This window comes from Rhinatrema bivittatum, chromosome 2 (genome assembly GCF_901001135.1).
Source record: "Rhinatrema bivittatum chromosome 2, aRhiBiv1.1, whole genome shotgun sequence".
In the NCBI taxonomy this organism is placed as follows: Eukaryota; Metazoa; Chordata; class Amphibia; order Gymnophiona; family Rhinatrematidae; genus Rhinatrema; species Rhinatrema bivittatum.
This window is the reverse complement of record NC_042616.1, coordinates 449,506,701-449,531,670: the sequence shown is the minus strand read 5'-3', so window position 1 is coordinate 449,531,670 and position 24,970 is coordinate 449,506,701. Positions and strand designations below refer to the sequence as shown.

The 24,970-nt window shown below is 43.9% G+C and overlaps 1 protein-coding gene across 1 annotated transcript in view; it reads right to left on the bottom strand.

Moving 5' to 3' along the window:
- LOC115083325 (glutamate receptor ionotropic, NMDA 2B-like) overlaps window positions 1-24,970 on the bottom strand; it is a 127,199-nt gene that overhangs the window by 16,153 nt on the left and 86,076 nt on the right. Inside the window, exons 8-9 of the mRNA XM_029587126.1 lie at window positions 18,045-18,232; window positions 3,077-3,315 (exon numbers count right to left, since the gene is read on the bottom strand). Coding sequence (XP_029442986.1) covers window positions 3,077-3,315; window positions 18,045-18,232 — 427 coding nt within the window. The remainder of the gene's footprint in view (window positions 1-3,076; window positions 3,316-18,044; window positions 18,233-24,970) is intronic.

Sequence of the window (24,970 nt, the reverse complement as noted above, 5' to 3'; positions counted from 1 at the left end):
AGAGAGATGCTTGTAACTCAAACTGCATCCGGCACTGGTTCAGAAAGCCTCTACAATTCTTGAGGTCGCCATCAGACCTGGGTGGTGGAGGTAAATGGAGCATGGCAGTGACAGGCCATGTAGGAGGTGCTGGAGCAACCGCCAGGGAAGATAGCATTTCTGGATGAGTTGCCAAGCCCTGAAGCAGATTTGCCACAGCCTTCAGTTGGACCTGTTGAAGCTTTAACTGAAGTGCGAGCCCAGAGATGGCGGAGGCTGGGGACGCAAGTCAGCCGAGCTCATAACCTCAGCAAACTGTAATGAGCATGGTGACTGTGAGTCCTTAGTGCTCTGGCATGGTTGGTACAACCTAGTAGGCAAACTTACTAGGCTCACGCCAACTGCTGGCAAACCCCCCTGGAGTGGGACAGGCTAGAGCTTCACCTATACCAGCCACATCTCCCACAGATTGAGCCCTTGGAGTCTGGTGGCCAGCAAGACTTAGGTGGGTCCCGAGGGCAGTCAGACAGGTGAGAGTCCAGTAATAGGCTGGAATTAGGGCAGGCAGCAGAGAAGATATGGTCAGAGCCCAGAAGACAAGCAAGGCATTTTCAAGGTCCAAAGCTAAGGTCAATATCAGCAGATCAAGAAGAGTAAGGAGACAAGACAAGGATGAAATTAAGGCTGGGAGAGGCAAGATAAGGCTGGATGAGGCGAGGCGAGGCAAGGCAAGGCTGGATCAAGAATGCAGGAACATGATCGCTGGAGCAACACATACTGCTACTAGGCAGGAGACCCATTGTTGGGGCGAGTTTCTTGTTGCAGTTGGGTTTAAATACCCAGTCGCGTGATGTCAGTGAGGTGGGCCAGCCTCTGAGTCTTCCGCCATGTTGCGCGCACCTAGGGAGGACGACAGCAAAGAGAAAATGACAATGTCGGAATCGCGAGGACAGCTGGGGCCCGCTGGTGAGCGTGACTGGTCGTGAGCCTACCCTGCGGCTGGCCAAACGTAACAAAGTATTACTGACAATATTCATGAAAGATTTCTTAGCAAGCAGGATGAATAAATCCAAGATTTTCGCTTGGAAAACTGGACTGATGGCTATTAGCCACCCTATTTCCATATTCTACTTTTGATGGAATCTCTATCACAGTGGCAGTGTTGGACTAACACCAGGGCTAGTTCTTATAATGGCCATGGTTAATTGCTAGTAACAGTCAAAATACTGTCAAATCATGGGAATTATTCCAAATCATTGTTAACAAGTACAGTTCAATTAAAATAGTGTCAGACAAAGAATAAGGCAGAAGTTTCTTATATTGTGCTAAACAATCTGATGCAGATCTTAAAGCTTGTTCACAAAGACTTTTTACTTGACCCAGACAAAGTTCAAACAGTTCTGACCTTCTGGAATATCATCAACTTCCATGAAAAACTCAGGGAATATTTCAAATGTGGATGACGAATTCTGAGGCACAGTCAAAATTTGATCTTGGACCAGAAAAGCATCAGAGACTCATAAAAAAAAAATAAAAAATGCATAAAGAGTAGAGATGTGAATCGTGTGATCGATCGTCTTAATGATCGATTTCGGCTGGGGGGGAGGGAATCGGATCGTCGCGGTTTTGTTTTTTTAAATATCGTGAAAATCGTAAATCGGGGGAGGGTGGGAAAACCGGCACACTAAAACATCCCTAAAACCCACCCCGACCCTTTAAAATAAATCCCCCACCCTCCCGAACACCCCCCCAAAATGCCTTAAATTACCTGGCGTCCAGAGGGGGGGTCCCGGTGTGATCTTTTACTCTCGGGCCTCCGGTGCATTGTAGAAATGGCGCCGGCGCTACCTTTGCCCTGTCATATGACAGGGCAAAGGTAGTGCCGGCGCCATTTTGTTTTTTGTCCCCCTACGTCAGGAGCGTAGGAGATCGCTCCCGGACCCCCGCTGGACCCCCAGGGACTTTTGGCCAGCTTGGGGGGGCCTCCTGACCCCCACAAGACTTGCCAAAAGTCCAGCGGGGGTCCGGGAGCGACCTCCTGCACTTGAATCGTTTTGCCGTACAAAATGGCACCGGCCATACGGCGTATGGCCGCCGCCATTTTGTACGGCAAAACGACGTCAGGAGCGTAGGAGATCGCTCCCGGACCCCCGCTGGACTTTTGGAAAGTCTTGTGGGGGTCAGGAGGCCCCCCCCAAGCTGGCCAAAAGTTCCTGGAGGTCCAGAGGAGGTCCGGGAGCGATCTCCTACGCGCCTGATGTTGGGGGACAAAAACCAAAATGGCGTTATTTCTACAACGCACCGGAGGCCCGAGAGTAAAAGATCACACCGGGACCCCCCCACTGGACCCCAGGTAATTTAAGGCATTTTGGGGGGGGGGGTTCGGGAGGGTGGGGGATTTATTTTAAAGGGTCGGGGTGGGTTTTAGGGTTGTTTTAGTGTGCCGGTTTTCCCGCCCTCCCCCTTCCCCTCCCCCTTCCCACGATTTATGATTTTTGACGATAAATCGGGGGAATTCCTATTAAATATCGCCTCTAACGATTTTTGACGATTTAAAATATATCGCACGATATTTTAAATCGTCAAAAAACGATTCACATCCCTAATAAAGAGCCTAATTTCATAGCAGCCTGAATAGGGGTGAAGTCTGCAAACACAAAGCAGACTTCAAAGCGAACTCAATTAGTGTGGCATAGGTGTGCACATTTATGACCTGCCAGACAGGAGGGGTAAATGGCCATGTGCACATCTACTCACATACTTTCAAAATGATTTCCTTGCTTCAACTCCTTTCCTGAGAACATTTCTTTGCAGTATGCATGAAAGTGCTCGCAAAATTGCTTCTGGGTGCACTTTTATGTATACAGCCCCTGGGTTAGTTTTCGAAAATCACATTTACATGCATAAAATCTTTTCAAAATTAACCCCCCAAAATATTGAGGATCCAGCCCACCCAGTTACTGTATTAAAGAAACCAAGATCATCTGAGGCATAGTCAGCCTATTCCCATACATTATTATTATTATACCGTCGAGAGCCTGAAATGGCTGAAGGCAGACTATGATCTTTAATGTTAGCATGATGGATTAGTACTTACTCTACTGATGGAGAAAACCATTCCTGGTTTGCCAGAGCAGACGTTCATGAAGCAGTGGCGCAGCTGCCAGAAGAAGAGGTGCTCACAGATGAATGTGATGAGACTGAGTGCCATGGCAGCACCCAACATGTAAAAGACACCAGCCATGTTATCAATGTCCAGCTGGCTGCTCATAACCTCATTCTTCTCATTATGGCAGATACCAGTTAGCCACAGAGCTTCCAGTTCTTCCATCTCTCCTGAAAAGCAAGCACGGGAAAATTAAGATATTATCTTACTCCGTCGCTACGCTCACGTGCTCCTTATGTCTTAAAAGTGTACAGTGTACCAAAATACAACAGGCATTCACAACTCCTTCCCTACAAACAGGCCAATACAGTATGGTGCGCTCGACCGAGCGCACCGTTAGCCCCCGTTTGGCCATGCGTTTTCGACGTGCTATTTTTACCCCTTATACATTAAGGGGTAATAGCGTGTGGAAAACGTGCGGCCAACCCCCCCTGTGGCTGTCAGCGGGTTCGACAACCGACTCCGGTAAAATTAAGCGGTGGCTGTCAAACCCACTGACAGCCGCCGCTTCTGCCAATAAGGAGGTGTTAGGGACGCGCTAGTGACCCTAGCGCCTCCTTATTAGCTCAGGCCCTAATTTGAATACAAAATCGCGTGCCCAGGAGAGGGGCCTAGGCGTGCGTCGGAGCGCTGGCTCTCCCGCGCAGTTTACTGTATTGGCCTGTATGTGATAGGGTCATCTGCCAGAACGGAGGCTGTTAGTGAGCTCACCCTCTCAGAATCCACATCAACCCTCCCATTGAAGCTAACTCAGCAACTGCGGCTTCTACAGAAAGTGACAGACAGGCTCCTCATTGGTACATATTGCACTAGCCAATCTGTCTCAGCTCCTCGTTAAACATCTTTTTATATTCATTTATAAAAATGTGTGTGTATCTGTTACAGGACACTTATTGACTTTTATTACTAAATACCAATATTTGCTATCGTTCATTACAGACATTATTCCTATCACAGGCCAGGAGCATACTCTGACCAAGGCCCTGACTGCCCATTGTTCAGCAAGCTTGATTGGAGGCTTTAATTACCCTTATTTAGATATTTCTTAAAGCTAATTAGCCCTGATATGCTCATTTAGGAGTTGTGATTGTTTAGAGAGAAATATCTGAATGCATCCCTCTCTAATACATGTATTTATTTATGTGGCTGTGTGTTTATTTTTTCGATTTATAAATCACCCCACATCGAAAGAAGTATAGTAAGCTCTCTGAATTCAGGTTTTGGGAACTTTGCCTTTGGAACTTGCTGCTCTTTGAGCGGGACCTGAATTTGATATCTTTCAAGGCCAGGCCTGCAGTGACTTGGGGCTCAGACGGATGCTGCTTTAAGGGGCTACTGTTTACTCCTGCACTTTAATCAGGGAGCCAAACCGAGACTCACTTCAACCAAACCTTTGATTTTTCCTGAACCATTATTTGAATGTCTCGGTTGAACCTGAAATAGAACGGACTCACAAATAAACACATTCAGGTTACCAGTTCAAAATAAGGGTTTTACTAAAATAAGGGGGGGAAAGGCCAAAAAGGAACAAAATAAGGGGCAGGGAATTGGATTCAAACGACAGTCAACACTGGGCCCCGTCTTTTATGGACCGGGGTACTGATATGCAGACATTAGTGAAGAAGTGCAGGGCTGCTTTTATGGCCAAGTCCAAAAGCAAAGCATGGCAAGCAGCATTATCTAAATTAACAAACTGTAAAACTGTCATTAGTAGAAATTTTGTTATAGGTTTGACAGATGCTCATGGCTCAGCTCGCAGCTTCGTATTTATAAACCATCTAGAAGCCTCCGCTCCGCCCAAAAAAACCTTCTAGAAGTCCCAACCATTAAGACTGCACCATTAGACATAACCAGAAAGCCAGCTTTTTCTGTAGCGGGACCTTTACTTTGGAACTCGATCCCAGACATTCTTAGAAACTCCTCCAGTAAGAAAGAATTTAAAAAGAACTTTAAAACGTATCTTTTTGAAAAAGCATTTCCCAGAAACATTTAACCCTCAGTTCTAACCACTTTTCTTGACCAGTTCCCCTGGCTGGAGACCTCTCTTTCTGTCTTGCGATGTCTAATAAAGTCCCACCTTCAGACACATCCGCAGGAATTTAGCTATTACTCCCTACTGTTTGAATTTCTCCTTTTTACTTACTCATGTAACTTATTTTAACTTCTTACTTTCTTCCCTTTTAATTATGTATTTTGTCTGTAAATTGCATTTTTTATTTTGTTTTTGCCTTTGTAAAACGTTTTGACTACTTTCTAGTAAAAAAAAAAAAAAAAAAAAAAAAGGTATATAAAAATTGTTTAAATAATAAAATAAATAAAACGCTTGGCTTTCATTGTAAATATTACTAACCTTAACATAAGGCTTGGGGGTTGCCTGCACTGAGCAGCAGTTACTACCATAAGAAACTTGCTGGGCAGACTGGATGGACCATTTGGTCTTTTTCTGCTGTCATTAAGAAGTTACAATGTATGGTTAACAAAAAAGAAATGGATGAGGCACACTGACAGGCTCCAGAACCAGAATAAATCAGAATGAGCCCATAAAACCAATATCAGGGAGGAATTACATTTTGGGTTTGACATTACAAATAAAAGAAGCAGTTCAAGTTTACTATTAAGTTCTTAGGGGTAGATTTTCAAAGGGGTACGCGCGTAAGATACGCGTGTACCCCCCGAAAACCTACCCCAAACCCCCCCTGTGCGCGCCGAGCCTATTTTGCATAGGCTCGGCGGCGCGCGCAAGCCCCGGGACGCGTGTAAGTCCCGGGGCTTGCAAAAAGGGGTGGTTGGAGGCGTGGCCAGGGGCGTGGTTAGAGATCGGGGGCGTGTCCGGGGTGTGTGGGCATTCTGGGGGCACAGGCGGGGGTCTAGATAGGGCCGGGGGGGTGGGTTAGGTAGGGGAATGTAGGGAAGGTGCGGGGGGGTAGAAAAAAAGTTCCCTCCGAGGCCACTCCGATTTCGGAGTGGCCTCGGAGGGAACGGGCAGTGCGCGCAGGGCTCGGCGTGCACAAGTTGCACAAATGTGTACCCCCTTGTGCGCGCCGACCCCAGATTTTATAAGATACGCGCGGCGTATGTTTTTAAAGATACCTCTTAGAATGTAGTTTTTGTTTCATGCATGCATCATAGTTTTTATGGCTTGCACTCGTAACAAATTTAAATCCATTGGCCTTGTACACGGCTGTTAGAATGTGATTTATGTTTACATTTTCTCATGTGAACTGGAACTGAACCAGTTGGTGTCCATGCTTTGTTACACTATTATGTACACTGCTTTGTTCGGATTTCTTAAAACTATACAAGTGGTCTATAAATGAAATGAAATGCGGGCTGAATCAGTTACTGAACCAAACTGGACCAACTTCAATCGTAATTGAACCTAAACCAAAAAAAAGTGGAAGGGCATTTTCAAAGTCATTTATTGCTTTCTCTGGTGGTACCAGCCTGCCAGGAAATTGTCCTCAGCCCCTCCCCCTCCCCCTCTAGAGACATCATTGGCAGAGTCAGTCAAAGGGGCTGCTGGGGACTTGCTCCTTCATTGCTTGCACATTGCACTTTCTGCCCAATGGGCCCATGCTTCAGTCATATCTCTGGCCCTGCATTCCTGTATCTCATTGCTGCTATCGCCCGCTGGGCAGGGCAATGCCTCCTTTGCTGATGACACCTGCCCACTGGCTAAAGAATTTCAGCCCTTAGCTAAGCTAATACCAAAGGGCCAAGTTCAAGGTCGGAGTCCCTTAGTGTGCCCCATTGTGTGACCTTTTGTGACCAGACATATTGTACTCCTGTATATTTTAACATTTTATATTTTGTATTTTATTTGTTTTTATTACTATATTATACTTATAATTTGCTACTGACTCATATTGAAATGTCTATGCTTTATTGAGGATTGCTGAATTTTGTTTTTAGAACTAGAAAGTCTATAATTGTATATAGCAAACTCTTTGGAGATATTGTGAGCATTTATGCAGCTAGGTTTAGAGCCTGACCAACAGATTAGCACTTATAATATTCCAACAGTAATGGGATATGACTTTGGCAAGTAAACTTAAGGTCTTGGCAATAAGGAGATCATGAATGTTATCCTTCCTTCCTAGAGCTCCTAAGGGTCTGAATTTCATACAGTCACAGAATTTTGGGTCTTCCGGGATTAAGTGTTGTCATTTGCATGAAAGCGCAATCAAAAACCAAAATGCCAATATCATCGATTTGCTAATGGGCAAGTTGTCTTGATGCTCTTTGCATACCTGAATCTTGGCGTAGTGAAGCTGATATTATGCTTCTAAATGATCTGTGCCCATCAAGTTATACTTCTGCCCATAGCTCCAGAATTGACAAATTTATCTATTTATTTATTTATTTGTTGAGTTTCATATATCGTTGCTCGGTAAAGCCATCACAACGGTTTACAAGCATCAAACATTAAAGCTAATATCACATTTGCTAATCAATGAAATAATGGGAGGGTTCAAGGGAGGGGGGAAGGAAGCTTCATAATAAAGCTATCATAATGGATTACAAACATGTGAAGGTTACAAGCATATGATAGTTAACAGTGAGATGTGACCGTTTGTAGAGTTTTTTAACTAGATCTAGCACTGCGGGTTGCACAAAGGGGTTCACAAAGGGGAGTACCTCTTTGTTGCGCCCCTTCAGCGCACGATGCACGGTGCACAACGCCTGATGGCATGGGGCCGTTTAAAGGACCGGTGCTGAGTCTGATGACATCGGGGGGGGGGGGGGGGGGGCAGGACTTCACATCGGGTCTCTCATTGGCATTTCTTCACAGTGTTTGCTGACATTTGTTTCCCATTTATTTTCATTTCTTGAGGTGTTGCAGGATGCCTTTTGATGGTGGGTGGCCCCTCTCAGCCTGGATGCCTGATGGCATTGGCACCATTTAACGGGGTGAGGGGGGAGTAATTGTCATCTTTAAAACCCATTTTGGGCTTACTGAGTGTGACTACACCTTTCCTGATGGATACGAGGGTCTGATTATGAAACACCATACTATGTACACTATACTGACTGCCTGGGAAAGATGAACACTTCTTGCCCATTTTACCTGAAAAGCTGTTTTATTTATATGTAACTCTACCTCAGCTGATCATTGCTTGTGATTTTAATATTCATGTAAATGAGGCTTTGAATAGACATGTGAATTGTTTTATGGGTATGATTGCTTTCATTGAAGTATCTCAATTCAAGCAACTCATATTGCAAACCATTTTCCTGAATTAAGAAAACATAAGAAAATGCCATACTGGGTCAGACCAAGGATCCATCAAGCCCAGCATCCTTTCCAACAGTGGCCAATCCAGGCCATAAGAACCTGCAAGTACCCCAAAACTAAGTCTATTCCATGTTACCATTGCTAATAGCAGTGGCTATTCTCTAAGTGAACTTAATAGCAGGTAATGGACTTCTCCTCCAAGAACTTATCCAATCCTTTTTTAAATACAGCTATACTAACTGCACTAACCACATCCTCTGGCAACAAATTCCAGAGTTTAATTGTGCATTGAGTAAAAAAGAACTTTCTCCGATTAATTTTAAATGTGCCCCATGCTAACTTCATGGAGTGCCCCCTAGTCTTTCTGCTATCCGAAAGCGTAAATAACCGATTCACATCTGCCCGTTCTAGACCTCTCATGATTTTAAACACCTCTATCAAATCCCCCCTCAGTCGTCTCTTCTCCAAGCTGAAAAGTCCTAACCTCTTTAGTCTTTCCTCATAGGGGAGCTGTTCCATTCCCCTTATCATTTTGGTAGCCCTTCTCTGTACCTTCTCCATCTCAATTATATCTTTTTTGAGATGCGGCGACCAGAATTGTACACAGTATTCAAGGTGCGGTCTCACCATAGAGCGATACAGAGGCATGATGACATTTTCCGTTTTATTCACCATTCCCTTTCTAATAATTCCCAACATTCTGTTTGCTTTTTTGACTGCCGCAGCACACTGAACCGACGATTTCAATGTGTTATCCACTATGACACCTAGATCTCTTTCTTGGGTTGTAGCACCTAATATGAAACCCAACATTGTGTAATTATAGCATGGGTTATTTTTCCCTATATGCATCACCTTGCACTTATCCACATTAAATTTCATCTGCCATTTGGATGCCCAATTTTCCAGTCTCACAAGGTCTTCCTGCAATTTATCACAATCTGCTTGTGATTTAACTACTTTGAACAATTTTGTGTCATCTGCAAATTTGATTATCTCACTCGTCGTATTTCTTTCCAGATCATTTATAAATATATTGAAAAGTAAGGGTCACAATTCAGATCCCTGAGGCACTCCACTGCCCATACCCTTCCACTGAGAAAATTGTCCATTTAATCCTACTCTCTGTTTCCTGTCTTTTAGCCAGTTTGCAATCAATGAAAGGACATCGCCACCTATCCCATGACTTTTTACTTTTCCTAGAAGCCTCTCATGAGGAACTTTGTCAAACGCCTTCTGAAAATCCAAGTATACTATATCTACCGGTATACTATATCTACTGGTTGTTGGTTCCAGAGTCTTAGGCAAAGAAGGACATGATCCGGAATTTGCAGTTGAAAAGAGTATTATGTACTGGGCATAGTATAATTCAGTTTGAGTTAGTCTGCCTTCAGAGTAGAAAATGCAGAAAATCTTCTTTAGTGTCAAATATAACAGTGGCCAAATTGTCTCTGAAGATTTCATGGAATGTTCTTTTTACGTAAGGTAGTGTCAAATACTGCCATGAGTACTCAGTCTCTTACTAATGACTTTTATAAAAGTTTACAGCAGGTCCTAAATGAGATTGTTACATTGAAATGACTGAGATGTGAATGGTTAATCTTTTTACATCCAAGATGTGTCATTGTAAACTAGTGAAGTGTTGGGCTATGATTTCCAATAAACAGATTTAAACATAAATTGTCATAACTAGTCATACTCTATGATACATGAGTGAAGTGTTAGTAGCTAAACAATTAACTTGAAGATTAGAATGGCAGTAGCGGAAAATGCCTAATAATGTATATGCAGTGAAATAGTGCATCACTATAAGCAATAACTTAATCCTGAAGAGTTCTTTAAATGATGCTTAGGAGCTCTCTGGATTGAGAGACCTAAGAGCACAGGTGTATTAATTTCGGTGCTGGCTGAGTATTTTGAGTCTGTCTCTTCTGCACAGAGCATGATTCTAGAGTGCCTATGAGGCCTAACGGGCCGATACAGTACAGTGCGCTTGGAGCGCACTTTTAACCCGCCATTGGACGCGCGTTTTGGATGCGCTAGCATTACCCCTTATTCAGTAAGGGGCCGAAAACGCGCTTCCAACCCCCTGAACCTAATAGCGCCCGCAACATGAAAATGCATGTTGCTGGCCCTATTAGGTATTCCTGCGCAATTCAGAAAACAAAATGTGCAGCCAAGCCGCACATTTTGCTTTCAGAAATTAGTGCCTACCCAAAGGTAGGCGCTAATTTCTTCGGGAACCGGGAAAGTGCACAGAAAAGCAGTAAAAACTGCTTTTCTGTGCATCCTCCGACTTACTATCATATATTAAGTCGGAGGTCCCGACAGTTTCCAAAAATAAAAAAATAAAAATAAAAATAAAAAAATTTGAAGTCGGCCCGTGGCTGTCAGGTCGAAAACCAGATGCTCAATTTTTCCGGCGTCCGGTTTCTGAGCCCGTGGCTGTCAGCGGGCTTGAGAACCGACGCCGGCAAAATTGAACGTCGGCTGTCAAACCCGCTGACAGCCGCCGCTCCTGTCCAAAAGGAGGCGCTAGGGATGCGCTAGTGTCCCTAGCGCCTCCTTTTGCCTGTTTTTACCGCCGAGCCTCATTTGAATAGAGAATCACGCGCACAGAAGAGTGGCCTGTGCGCGTGCCGGGAGAGCGGGCGTTTGCCCGCTCTCCCGCGGACTTTACTGTATCGGCCCCTTAAGTCAGTTACACTTCCAAAAAACAATGTGGGCTGGAGTTCCTTTGCATTAACATCTTCAGGAGAAGCGGCCAATATACCGGCATCACTAAACTCCCTTTCATAAGCATGAGATCTGTGTCCTTTTTAGATTATAAAAACAAGAAAGAAGTATTTCTCAAATACATTACCAAAAGTGTAAATACCTCATTGAGTGAGGGTGTGGTACCAGCCATTGTGATAACAGGCAATAGAGGCTTTTATACTGAAGCCAAAGGGAAAAGATGAAAGGATCCAGGAAATTAAAGGCCTGTTTCTAACCAGCCAACTTTGGCAAAAATATTAGAAAAATATGTTAATTCAGCTACAGCAATTCCTGGAAGACAATGGTATTTTAATGAACAACAGTGTGGGTTTCTAAAGGGAGAGAGCACAAAGACTCTTTTAGTCTCCGTATCTGATCGGCTCTTAAGAGAGATGGATTACGATCAAATGTATTTGTGGTGCTACCCGATATATCAGCCTCTTTTGATATTCCTACGATATGCTGCTTTAGCAGCTGGCATCATTCAGGGGTCAGCAGGGTTGTATATAAATGGTTTCATTCTTTCTTATCAGACCACACTTAGCAGATAAAATTTCATGGGCTTGACACAACATGCTCAGGATATTTATGTTCAAACGCGACTCAAAGACATAGATGTTCTTTTGATTCATCCTTAACTTCGAAACCACAAATACATTCTGTGGTGAAAACTGTATTTTTCAAGTTAAGATTGCTATGATGGCTGAGATATATCCTGGTAAACCACAATTTTAGGCTTGTAGTTCAGGCAATGGTACTTATTGTGATGCATTATATGTGGGCTTGCCAAAATATATAATTAATGCTCTACAAATAGCTCAAAATGTAGCTGTGAGATTAATCTTGCAATGTTCTAGAAGGGAGCATATTACACCGGTTTTAGGAGATCTATACTGGCTTCCAGGAGTCTATAGAGTAAGGTTTATATTAACTCTAGTGCATAAAATATATTATAAAGTTGGTCCACTATATTTACAAAATCTTGTGCAAAATTATGTTCCCACTCATTAGCACAGATCTTCCCAGAATTAATTGGTTGGGCTTCCCTCAAAGAGAGCCTCTAGATGTCAAGTACTGCGCAGCAGAGCATTCTCTGTACAGTAATTGGCCCACGTTCCTGGAAAGAGGTTGACTTTGGATCTTTTAAAAAGAAACTGAAGAGATGTCTTTCTGTTCAAGCTTTTTCGGTGGCATTATGAGGACATTATTATGGGCCTCTGATGATAGCACATTGGTTTGTGTTCTGAAGAATTTAATTTATATTTTGTTTGTTTGACAAGTCTATGTTATATGATTAAATGCATCGTTTATGCGAACTGCTGTCATCCGCTTAAGACAACTGTTGTTGAGGGATGAGGAATGTCAACTTTTACATAAATAAATTAAAAAAAAAAATCAACCAAAAGGACATGAGGCTTCCTTAGTGCACATACTTTTAGCTGGGTTCAGGTCAAGGCAGGAAAACAGTGTGTGTACAGGAGATTTCTAAAAGCACATGCACTATTTTATTTTACCTCCATCACCCCCCTCTCCTCAATTGCCTGCACGAAATAACAAGTGATTTTTTTTCACATGCACATAATTTTACCCTAGCTCATTTTCAAAGAGAACATGAAGTTTCTCTTTGAAAAGTAGCTGCAAGTCTATGCAGTCAAATTAGCTGAGTATGTTGCAACTGAGCAGGCCATTCAAAAATAGCACCATTATTGGTTTTACTCTGACGTTAATAACTGTGTTGTCAGACCACAAAGGAAGGAACATTCCGTATATCTACTGGCATGCCAGTTTTGCATTGGATTAGCTATTGATAACAAGAAACAATGGGAAATCCACGTATTGTAATGCTTCAGTGGATTAAAGAGATGCATATATTTTATATACAATCCAACTTCTATCACTTGTGTGCTTTTATAATTGTGTCTCTGGCCCCAACTTGTCCATGCTTAACCTCTACCCATAGAGAACAATGGTATGTTTCTTCATGCAGTAGAGTTGGTGCCTTTAAGCTTTGATGATGTCACCAATGACATCTACTGACTATGAGGCTGATTTTAAAATGAGTGCGTGTGTGCCCATACACCTGCATATCAGCGCACAAGCATGAATACGCTAGAATTTTTAATCAGGCATGCACATATGAGCATATGTTTTAAAATGCACCAATCGCTCGTAAATATGGTCCTAATTTTAAGAGGTTACTTAAGTACAGCTAGCATGCATGTGCCTTGAATTGGACCATGTCGGCTGTTACGCACATATGTCAGTGAATTTTAAAACATGCTCACACGAGGCACATTCCCAGTTTTCCAATTAGTCAATTATTTGTCCAGTTAATAGTGAAGTCTTTCAGACCCCTCTGGTTCTTCCTCCTGCACACTGCCCAGCTGACCCGGACCCCTCACCCTGTCCTCTAAGCCATAGAACTCATAATCTACAGACTTGTTCCTCATAAGAAGCAGCAGTAAAGTTACGTGACCATACTGCATGCACGCGCTGCGGGTTTTGTTTTTAAAATTTGGAGTTATGTGAGTAAGTCTTGGCCCTATCCTGGAACAACCATCCCCTGTCACTTTTCCCACCCCTTTATTCCTCACACACACACGAGTGCATACATGTGTATTCTGTAGCTCTTTAAAATTGCGTTACTTGTGTGTGGCCCACCTATGCATGTATGTGGGCATTTTTTGTGTGAGCAAAGCTTTTGGCTGCATCTGCATGCTAATGCTTCTGTGTACTGGTATAAAATCCAGTAGATGCCATTTTTGTTAATGGAGTGATGACAAAACTCTATTTCTAGGCCTCAGGCCTTCTTCTTTCTGAAGAGCCCCTGAGAGAAATTATGGGGACAACAGAAGAGGGGACAGAATGCCTCATGAAAGTCTCGTCATTTATCTCAACTGCGGGAACTGAGTAAGTGAATGATCTTGCTAATGATGGATTCTGCCAGAGATGTTTTTGGAATTGAGGAATTTGTTTTGGTGCTAAAACTATTTTTGCCACTGTTTGGAAAGAAACTAGGCGTTACCACACCGCTTCACTCCTGAGCCATTATTTTGCTGTTATGGTTGAGAGCGATTGTCAGGCTCCAGTGATCGGTGGAAGCACTGTTCACTGCAGCCTACATTTAGAGGATAAAGGACCTACAGGCCAGAGGGAAGTCCTCTGCTCGAAGAGGTCATTGGGAGCAAGAGTCACCCCATAGACCTGCAGGGGAAGAGGTCTGCACCTGGCCCTTGCATAAATCAGTGAGTCATCAGACTGCACCCTAGTGACATTCGTCATTATTTTAAAGCATAGTTATTCATCTGCACCAGATGTAGGCCTGTGGATTACAAGTAAACATGAGTTCTTTATTACATCTCATTTTAACCCTTGAGTCCCCAGTCCCATCACCATACTCCAGGGCTGGAAGGAGGCATCCCTCTGCATATCTGAGTTCAACCCTTTGTGTGCTTCATTATTGTCAATGTCTTTTTACACTCAGAGAGAGTGAAGGCACATCACATTGCTGCTAACCCTCTAAGGTTAAAAGACTATATATGTAGTACAGCGATTACCCTCAGAAGGTCTGGGGACAATTTTATATGTTCATGCATGTATGTTACAGGGCCTAGTTATTACTGAAAATACTTTATGTACCCTCAAGGCTTATATGGAGCTCACTGATAATTCAAAGGGATACTAGGCCTTGGTACCAGTTGACTTAAGGTTACATATTATTCACAGTTTATTGACTTGAGGCACAGTATCACCGGAAACCGGTTTGATCGTGTGTCTATATTCATCTCTGTCTATGGTTAACCCTCTGTGTGTATTTTTCCTACTGCAGCCCTAGTTCTTGAAATAATTAATGCTGCACTTTTATATCTTGGTGTGTTCATTGGCTCATAGGTTAAAAAGGGTTTGGCTACCCTAGCAGAATACTCCCTTTAAGGAGAGCTCTCTTCAGAAGTTTATTCATCGAGGGGAAATCCATCATTATTATACAGGTCAATCTTTTGGGTCGGGGCAACTTAACAAAAATATCAAGTTTGGTTGGAGCTGCAGTCCATGCTCCTGGGAAACATAAGTTAACCATCTTCCAACACTGGTGATGTCATAAAGAAAGACTCTGCTTTATACATCAGATTCCCGTGGCTGGTCACATGGGCTATGAATAGAAGGTCAGTGGTTATAATGGATTCAAGCACTACCCTCCTTTCCATTCCAGAACCATGTTTGCAACAGGATTTTCTCCTCAGTGGCAACGTGAGGACTGAAGGGCTTTCGCCAGGCTCAAGCAAGTCTTACAACATTTCAGCATTACTGCTATCTACTAAAGACCTGTCAGGAAGGAACAGTTCCCTTTACATTTAGCTCTGCTGTCTCTTTCAGCAACGTCATCCTTACCAGCGACGGATAGCTGCATACCACTCTGATGCCACTGGTGGCAATCTTGCCAGAAGGACTGTTCCCAGGAAAGAAGGGGAGTTTGCAACACAAAGAACTTCCCAGTTAACAGCACTAAAGGGCATTTCTCAGTTTTATACAAGCAGTAACTGTGCTGTCCTGATTGAGTGCTGGGACTATAAAGTGAGGAAATTCTGAGTCCAAATGAGGACTCGTCACTGATTCAGTGAAACTGGCAGGGTCACTGTATTGCCTTCCACAGCAGCATACGCACAACTAGAGCAGAAGCATGCAAATAGCTTCCAGATCCTACTGGGATTTCAAATGATTATGCAGGTTCAAAATGTGCATTACAATACCACTTCCCACTCACTATGTGACCTTCTGCAAACTAATCAAGGTCACACTGCTCTTTTAATTCCCCTCCTGCTGCATCCTGAGATGGGCAGCCCCTTTTTTTTTTTTTTTTATTCTAAACTGGGATTAGAAGTCCCAGAACACAGTTGATTTAAAAAGTCAGAATTGGTTCGGCGTGTACAGAATTGGTTCAGCTGATGGATGCTGTCTGCAGAAAGAAAGTGGAGATTTTATGTACAGCTAGACGTGCGCCATCATTTGAAATGTGGTACTCTGCACAATGACAGCATGAGCTTTGGTTATCAGACCTGGTGGTGGGAAATCAGAAATAAGCCTCATTTTAGCAGGTTGCACCTGCTGCTCTGAAACTAATGCTCAGTACTCAGAGTCTGGAATACTTTTTAAAGTGTGGCTCCTGCTCTTTAATGTCTCCTCTTTGCCCTTAAAATGGGTAAAGAAGACGTGGATACAGCCAAGGGGATGGTGAAATATGGATCATTGTTTTAAACGATCTTCAAAGCTCCTACCGTGCTGCGGGCCCTCCCTTTCTGCCTCAGATCCTATTGTGAACCTTTGGCATGCAGGGGTGTGACCCATCGGACAGAGCCGGTCACAGTGCGCCCTGAGTTGATATTCTCAATGGAGTTATAAAAACACTTTTAAAAAATTACCCCTTCTTCAGGTGTCCTCCAAGTTTGACTCCCCCTCCCTCCCCCCTTTAGTATTTCTTTTATAAGTTAAAGGTCAAGGCATTAGAGGGGAGACGTATGCTTTACAAAATCATCCCACCAGTTAAACTCACTTTGCTTAAAATATGGCCATAAGATATAAATAATAGTGCCATCCACTGAAAAGCTGTTGACAGCTGTGGGAATCCTTGCGTTTGCTGCCGTCAGTTGTGGGAATCCCACTACGACTTCAGCAAGATCGACAAGGTTGGGCAGCGATTCAAGGTAGTCACTGGTAACTCTGGGAGGGAGGGAAGGGGGATCTCCTCTCCCTAGTATAATTCTGTGGGTGGTGCTGTAGGTGAAGACAGAAGAAAAGCTCAGGATACCTCCTATCCTGAGCTGATGTCACTGGACAATGTCTGTCCTACTGTGTGATGCTGCAGTACATGAGAGCACTATTTTTTAAATAACTGTATAATTCATTTTTTTTAAAAATTATTTTAGCACATTTTTTACTCGCTATGCCACGATAAAGCCCATAGAGGTATACTTGGGCTAAAAATAAACCACAACACTAATTACGCGAGTGTATGTGCATGGGCGAGCTAAAAAAAAGAATAAAAGGGGGGGGGGGGAGGCAGAAAAGTGGCAGAGCCTGAGCGTTCCAGAGCGGGGCCGACAGTTATGCTCCGTATTTAAAAATCAGAGGCTGCAACCCGTGGCGGCTTGTTATTGGCTTATATTTACTGCTGCTCCTCATTACATGCATGTCTGTACCAATCTCAATTTAGGTCTATCATGACAGGGTGAGGGGTCCAGATCAGCGTGGGGAATGCAGGCTAAAGAAGCAGAGGGATCTGGATGACCTTGGGATCGAATGGGCAAACTGGTTGTCTGCTGGGTAAAACTGGGAATGTACTTTGCATGAGCGCGTTTTAAAATCCGCTTACATGAGCGCGTTAAAGCCGACAAAGCCCTAAGGAAAATATACAAAGTACATTTGCTGGAGTAACAGCTTACAATTAGCAGAACGCATAGGCACGGTGGGCATAGTTTAAGTCGTACGCGAGCAACTGCACAGCGCACATGATTTAAATTCCAGTGTACATCCACTGGTGCACCCATACTCACATTATGGGTGACCATGTGCTTGTTTTAAAGTTACCGTCCCTGGGAATAGGCCATCAAACCCGCTTCACATCAGCTATGATTAAAGGCAAATGAAAATTTCATTTTTGCAGCTAAATTCATTTCATGTGTGATCTAACCTATATAGGACTTTAATGTTGTTACCTGGGAAGATCTTGTCCCTTTATTTTAACAGGGCATTTGACAAGATACACAATTAAATAAACTGAATATGGATATTAGGACTACAACCTCGGTAGTGAAAGGTAATTACATTAAGCAGTACAAGTCTTGCTTCTACCACATGTTAGAATACAGATGATCAGAGTCACATATTTTTTGTGGTCTGCTGCTTACTTACCATCCCCAAACAGCTGCAAGATGGCAAGATCCACATGCCTCTTCCAGCCAGAGTCCTTCTGGATTGCGATTCCATATCCTGTGGTAGCAAACACTTTCCCACTGCCGATGGTGACCAACTTGCAGCCTTCGTCTCTCCCAGCCATATAATTCAACACTGCTGCATCATATATAAATGCATCCAGCTTCCTACAATAGCAAGAAATATTTAAATGTATCTAGTGAAGTTGCAAATTTTCCTTGATTAAAAGGAAATCTCCTTGAGAAAGCTAAATTTGGATTCAAGGCACTTGCCAGAAAAACAAAACAGTGCAGGTTAATTTAAGTTTGCAAATGATTTATGGGAGATTACGTTTTTATAAAAAAAAAAAAAGTAAAGTGATAAAAATCATTAGCATTATAGTTCAGAGACAACATAGCAGGACCTAAACCACAGAGAAACTGCAGAAAGTGTGTGAGAAAACTGTGACTATTTATACAAGCTCATTTTTATTTGAAAATTAAGAACATTTAAAAACTATTACCTGTAGATTGTTGGGATATTTATTGATGTATCAGTATTTGAGAACTACATGGATTAAGATTATGGAGGTCCATATTCAGTGTGTTTGTCTGGTTAAAGTTAGCACTTAGCTAGACAAATGCTGTGATTTGAAAATCTCACTTGTATGACTGCCCCTGACATAGCCAGATAAGTTTTATATACAGTAGCTGGCCGAAAAGTTATTTGTCTATGTCAAGGATATTCTTGGACAGAGAAGCATTATCCAGTTCAGGGCCTGATTAATGTTGTTTTTCTCCCACTCTATGTCTTTGGGAAAATGCTTAGTAAATGAATCTCTAAGGGGGTTATTTTCTAAAGCTTTATCGCATGCGATATAATGCAAATTAAGGGGAAGGGAGGAGTCAGGGCGGGGAGGGGGCAGAGTTGGCAATGGCTTCGCTGCTGGTGATAATGTTACTAACATTATCGTCGGCAGTAGCGCGCCGAATAGCATTTCTCGGTAGCGCTATTCGGTGCGAAAGCCGACAGCCGGCACACCGCCGTGGTGCGAAGGCTGCAGACTTTCGCAGGCCTGCCCCCCGTTTTTGCATGATTCATGGATTCATCATTCTGCGAGGAATGATGAATCCACGCCTAAGTTAGCTGGATAATGCTAATTTTCAGTGTTATGCAACTAATGTAGCCAGATAACTTCAGGAAAATTGAACAGCAGTCTTACGGATAGACAGATAAACTTTCCCAACTCACTTTAAGATATTCAGTGCTGCCCCTGCTGCTGAATATTAGGGAGGTGCAGTTGTTTGACATAAAAGTATAAAAAGGGATGAATGAGCCTGTTTTTTGTTTAATTTCAAATGAACTGAAAAAAAAAATCAAGAATTTTTCCTTTTGGGGAAAGAGTGTGCACTATTTGCAGATATCATGTGCTATTTGCAAAGAGTGCGCACTATTTCCCAAAAATGAAAAAAAAACACAGCAAAACAAAAAAAATAAGAACCCTGAAAATCAAAAACAAAAAAATCTCTGAAAAATGAAAAGAAGATGAAAATACGTAGACAGTAACTTTTAAGACAGCGCACACGTGCTTGCATTCGTTGGCCTGCTTCAGGAGCGTGGCTATTTTATAACATATGCACGTATATGCACACATGTTATAAAATAGCCTGTCCATGAGCATACATGGACCAGCTAGAATTCTACATTACTCCATTCACACAAGGGGTAATGCTGGATTATAGCTGGTCCATGGATACCAAATCAATGTGGTACTTTGTTCCGCTTATTATAGGTTAAGCTTGGTGTGCCAACTGAAAAACTTTCTAAATATGAAGGCGTGAAATTTGTAGTTTATGCACCAGTTATCTCAGTCATTGACTACTGTAATCTGGCATATTGGGGACTCCCAGGTACTTTAATTTGGAAGTTGCAGGTAATTCAAAACATAGGTGCAAGACTAGTCCTGGGACGGTCTAGGCGTGAATCAGCAGCTCCACTGCTTGAGAAATTATATTGGTTGTCAGTTAGGCTGAGATGTAAATTTAAAGACCTAGTTTTAACATTTAAGATCCTACGAGGTCTAGGTCCTTCACATTTGCAAACTAAAGGCCTGATTTTTAATGGCCCGCACGCGTAAAAAACAGGGGTTACATTTGTGGCCGGGCCTTGTGCACGCTGCACGAATTTTAAAAGGGGCCCTCCTGCTCCTTAATTGGAGCGGACTGGGAGGGAACTGGGGAAGGCCCTGAGCTTGTCACTGTGCGAGTTTGCAAAATTCCACCCCACCCTAGTGTGCGTGTCCATGTGCGCACGCACATTTTTTTAAAAACTAGCCCTAAGATCTTTTGGAAATGTTCTCAGATAACAACTCGTTCTCAATATGCCTCAGTGCTTCAATTACCCCTGGTTAAGTAATTCCATCATGTAAGATTTTATAACCGGTTCTTTTCCATGTTGGCTCCCATACTATGGAATGAGCTCCCTCTGTATATCAGAGAGGAAACTGATTTGTTCAGATTTCGTCATCTGCTAAAATCATGGTTAATGGTGTCAGAGCTTTCTTCTTAAACATGGTGATGCCCAAACTTTCCCAAATTAAAGCCAGGAGTCTTCTTAATCCCTGTAATATATGGAAGGGACTAGGTTGGTGGATTTTATGAGGATGGTGGTATATTGCATTCCCTGTGGTATATGGAATGGAGTAGGTGGGTGGCATTATGAGATTGGTGGTACAATCTAATATGTTAAGGGATAGATTTTATAAAAGTACGCCCGTGCCTGGTATGCAGCCCCCCCGCCCCCCATCATCACCACCACCACCAGCAGAGGTCATCAGCGAACCTACTACTAATACTACTACTACTTTATAGTTCTACTAGTGGTACCCGGCCACGCGTTGCAGTGGCAGAGTCAGGTTCTTTACCCTCCCTCCCCCTTGCTCATTTACCTCAGTCACTCATCCTCCTCCCCCTTGGTCACTCCCCCCCCCCTTCCCTCCCCTGTCCCCACTCCAACTCTCTCCCCTCACACTCACCTCTCCCCTCATTCTCCCTCCCCTGAAATGTATGTTTTCTTAGGTAAGAGGACCCAGACTGTAAGAAGCAGCTAGGATGCCGAATGAGAAAAAAACACCGAAATAGAAATTGGTGGTGGTAAACGTGGTCCATCAGTGGGAGGTTGTGCGTGTTCTGTATCAAAATAGGGGAGTGCCTAACCAAGTTAGCACTCTCTATTTAGTTAATTGTTTTGTAGAGGGCTAATTTGGTGCCTTTCCGAGATCAGGGATGTTTTGGGTTTGTGTGTGCCCTCCGTCTTTCCACCCCAAAAGAACCCCACCATAAACACAGTGTTTAAATACACACCCCACACCCCCCCCCCCACCCCGGCGAAATACAGTAACCCACCCTCCCGCCTCCCGCGAGAGTTGCAGAATGACCGAAACACCCCCTCCCTCCCCCCCTGAACACACGCGCAAGAAAATAGCTACGGCCCCCCACCGTGCAGCCCCCCCGGATACCTGTGCAAACAGTCAGTCGGTGGAGCGGGTGTTCGGTTCGGGATCGAAGTCTTGGGTTCGGGCCGTCGGCTGCTAACCATGAAAATGGCTCCGACGGCCCTTTGACCTGACTATGTCACTGTGGAGGAGTAATGGGAGCACTAGGTTCCCTGACATAGTAAGGGCAAAGGTCCGCTGGCTGCCAGTCCTGAAAATGGCGTCGACGGGCCCTCGCCCTTACTATGTCACATGGGCTACTGCCGCCATTGTTGTCTTCGAGTGGCAGAGTAAGGGAAAGGGCCGTCGGCACCATTTTGATTGCTGGCAGCCGACGGCCGTAGTGTACGCGATGTGTCCCGGACCGTTCTTGGCCCCCCGCTGGAGCAGCGCGGACCTGTTTCCGCTTTTGTGTGTGTTCGGAGGGTGTGGGCAGTAAGTAGAGCAGGCATGTGCGTGGGGGGTGTGAGGAGGGTGTTTTTGTGTGAGTTCGGAGGGTGTGGGAATTGCCAACATGTGACATGTGCGTGGCCCCCCAGTGTAGCAGCCTGGAATTTGGTGTGTTTTGGTGTGTTTTGGGAGGATGTGTGAAGTAAGTCCAATTGGCATGTGTGTGGGGGGGGGGAGTGTGGATTTCTGTGTGTTCGGAGGGTGTGTGAATTAAATACATTTGTCATGTGTGTGGGGTGTGTGAGTGTTTGTGAAAGGTGTAAGAGGTTGCGCTGACGTCCGACGTCCACCAGATGTCGCTGTTTTGTGGAACCAATATTTAAACCTTTTTTACCTGTCACAGGTGTGACATATATGTAATGTAGGTACAGAAGAACCTTCCCGTATGCGAAAGGAAGGTTGTGTCCAAATTTGAAAGCAATCGGTGCAGTGGTTTCTGAGATTAGCGATTTTGTACAAACTATTTAACATTTTTATTTATATAGATAGTGCTACCCAACATATGCAGCACTGTACAAACATGTAAAAAGACAATCCATACTCAATAGAGCTTACAATCTAATAAGACAAACATTCAGGTCAAGAGATTTGGGGTATTTCATAAAGCAAGACAATGGTTAAAAAGAAAAGAAAGTTAGTTAACAAGACTTAAAGCAGATAATCAGGCATAAGATTTAAAGTGGTTTCAAAAAGGAGGGTCTCTAGATGGGATTTAAACATGGCAAAAGGGAGCATGATGCACCAGTTCAGGAAGACTATTCCAAGTACATGGCATAGCCCAGGGGAAAGCACAGAGTCAAAAATTGGTGGTAGAGGAGGACACAGATAGGTGTGACTTGTCCAATGAGGAAGGATGGAGAGAGAGAGAGATAAGAGTGGAGAGAGTGAGGTGCTGCAGAGTGAAGACATTTGTAGGTGAGAAAGAGGAGTTTGAACTGTATGCAGGAGCAGACAGGGAGCTAATGCAGTGACTTCAGAAGAGCAGTTATATGAGCGTAGTGAATTTGGTGAAAGATAAGTCATGCAGCTGAATTTAGGACAGATTGCAGTGGAGAGAGATGGCTTGCCGGGAGACCTGTGAGGAGCAGTTTACAATAGTCTAAGCAGGAGGAGATGAGAGAGTGGATAAGGGTTCTAGTAGTGTGTTCAGAAAGGAAATGATGGATTTTGGCAATGTTATAAAGAAAGAGAGAACACTTTTTAGCAGTTTTGGATATGCATAGAGAAGGAGAGAGAGGAGTCGAAGAAGACTCCAAAGCTGCTGGCTGATGGGACTGGTATGATGACTGTGTTATCCACAGAAACAGAGAAAGGAGGAAGACGGGAGGTGGGCTTGGGGCAAAAGATAAGGAACTTCTTCTTAGCCATGTTGAGTTTAAGGTTGCAGCACAACATCCAGGCAGCAATGTCAGACAAGCAGGCCAAGATATGGGACTGGATTTCTGGTGAAATTTCTGGTATAGAAAGGCCAATCTGGGAGAGATCATCATAAAAATAGTATTGAAAGCCATGAGAGGAAATCAGAGCACTAAGAGAATTAGTATATAGTGAGATGTGAAGAGGGCCCAGGTCAGAACTCTGAGGCATACCAATTGATCGTAGAATAGCAGTAGAGGAGGAACCACCAGAGGAAGTGATAAAAGTGTGATGGGAGAGGTAAGAAGAGAACCAAGACAGGACAGAATCCTGAATTCCAAGCGAGGACAGAGTACCATGAAATAGGTGGTGATCAACAGTGTTAAAAGCAGCAGACAGGTCAAGGAGTATAAGGACTGAGGAAAGACCTTTGGCTTTAGCCATAAACAGGTGAGCCTCCCTAACAGACACTCTAGCTGCCTTCCCACTGATGCCATGAGGTGGAATCTCCAGCCCTAATTAACCCAGTCTGTCCATTCTCTCCTTGCCTCTTCATCGAGTCACCTCGGCTCCTTGACTTGGCCATCCTTGCCGTGCTTTCTTGCCTTGCAGCCATCTCGGCCTCCTGCCTTGACTTGTGGCTTCTTCGGCCTCCTTCCTTGATTTGTGGCTTCTTCAGCCTCCTGCCTTGCCTTGTGACCTTCCTTGGCCTCCTGCCTTGTTCTGTGGCCTTCCTGCCTTGCTCTGAGGCCTTCATTGGCATCCTGACTTGCTTTGTGGCCTTCCAGACCTCCCTGATTTGCTGTGCGGCCTTCCTGGCTTTCCTACCTTGCACTGTGGACTTCTTGCCTTGCTCAGTGGTTTCCTGGGCCTCCCTTGTCATTTCTTGTGGCCTTCAGACCTTCTAGGTTCACCTAGCCCAGCCTTTTGCACTGTTTGGGACTTCTTGTTTATTGCTGTTTGTTCTACTCCTGCCTTTGCCTAGTCTTGTCTTATCCTGTCCAGTCCTGTTCTGCCCAGTCCAGTCCTTGTCCAGTCCAGTCCCTGTTTCTGGTCCAGGCCTGACCCTTTCTTCAAGTCCTTGTTTGCCTGTCTTTAGTCCCAGCACTGTTTCCTCTTCTAATCTTTGTCTCCAGCCCCAGCCTTGCCCTTGGTTCCAGTCCATGTTGTCAACCTTACCTGCTTTGCCTCCAGCCCTGTCTGTATTCAGCTCCTGCCTGCCCTTAGTACCAGCTATGTTTCAGCTCCCAGCCTGTGCCATGTTCCAGCTAAGTCCTTCTGGCCATTAGAATCCAAGGGCTCAACCTATGGGGGAGGTGGCAGTTATAGGCAAAAGACCCAGTCTGGCCTTGCTTCAGGGTTTGGCCCTACTCCTGCTTGAAAAATCCGAGCCCAGCCTGCCTAACCTGTGACAGCAATACTGCTTCAAAAAAGTATTAAAGCACTGTGGCACAAGACTATTTAGTGCCTTATAGATCAATGTAAATCAGCTATAGCCAGAGTGATATGAGCTCTAAGAGGAGTTACAGTAATCAAACAAGTGGCTGCATTCTGGACCAACTATAATGGTTTAATAGTGGAAAAAGGCAATCCAAGCAACAAAGCAAAGCTGATTACTAGGGGTGGG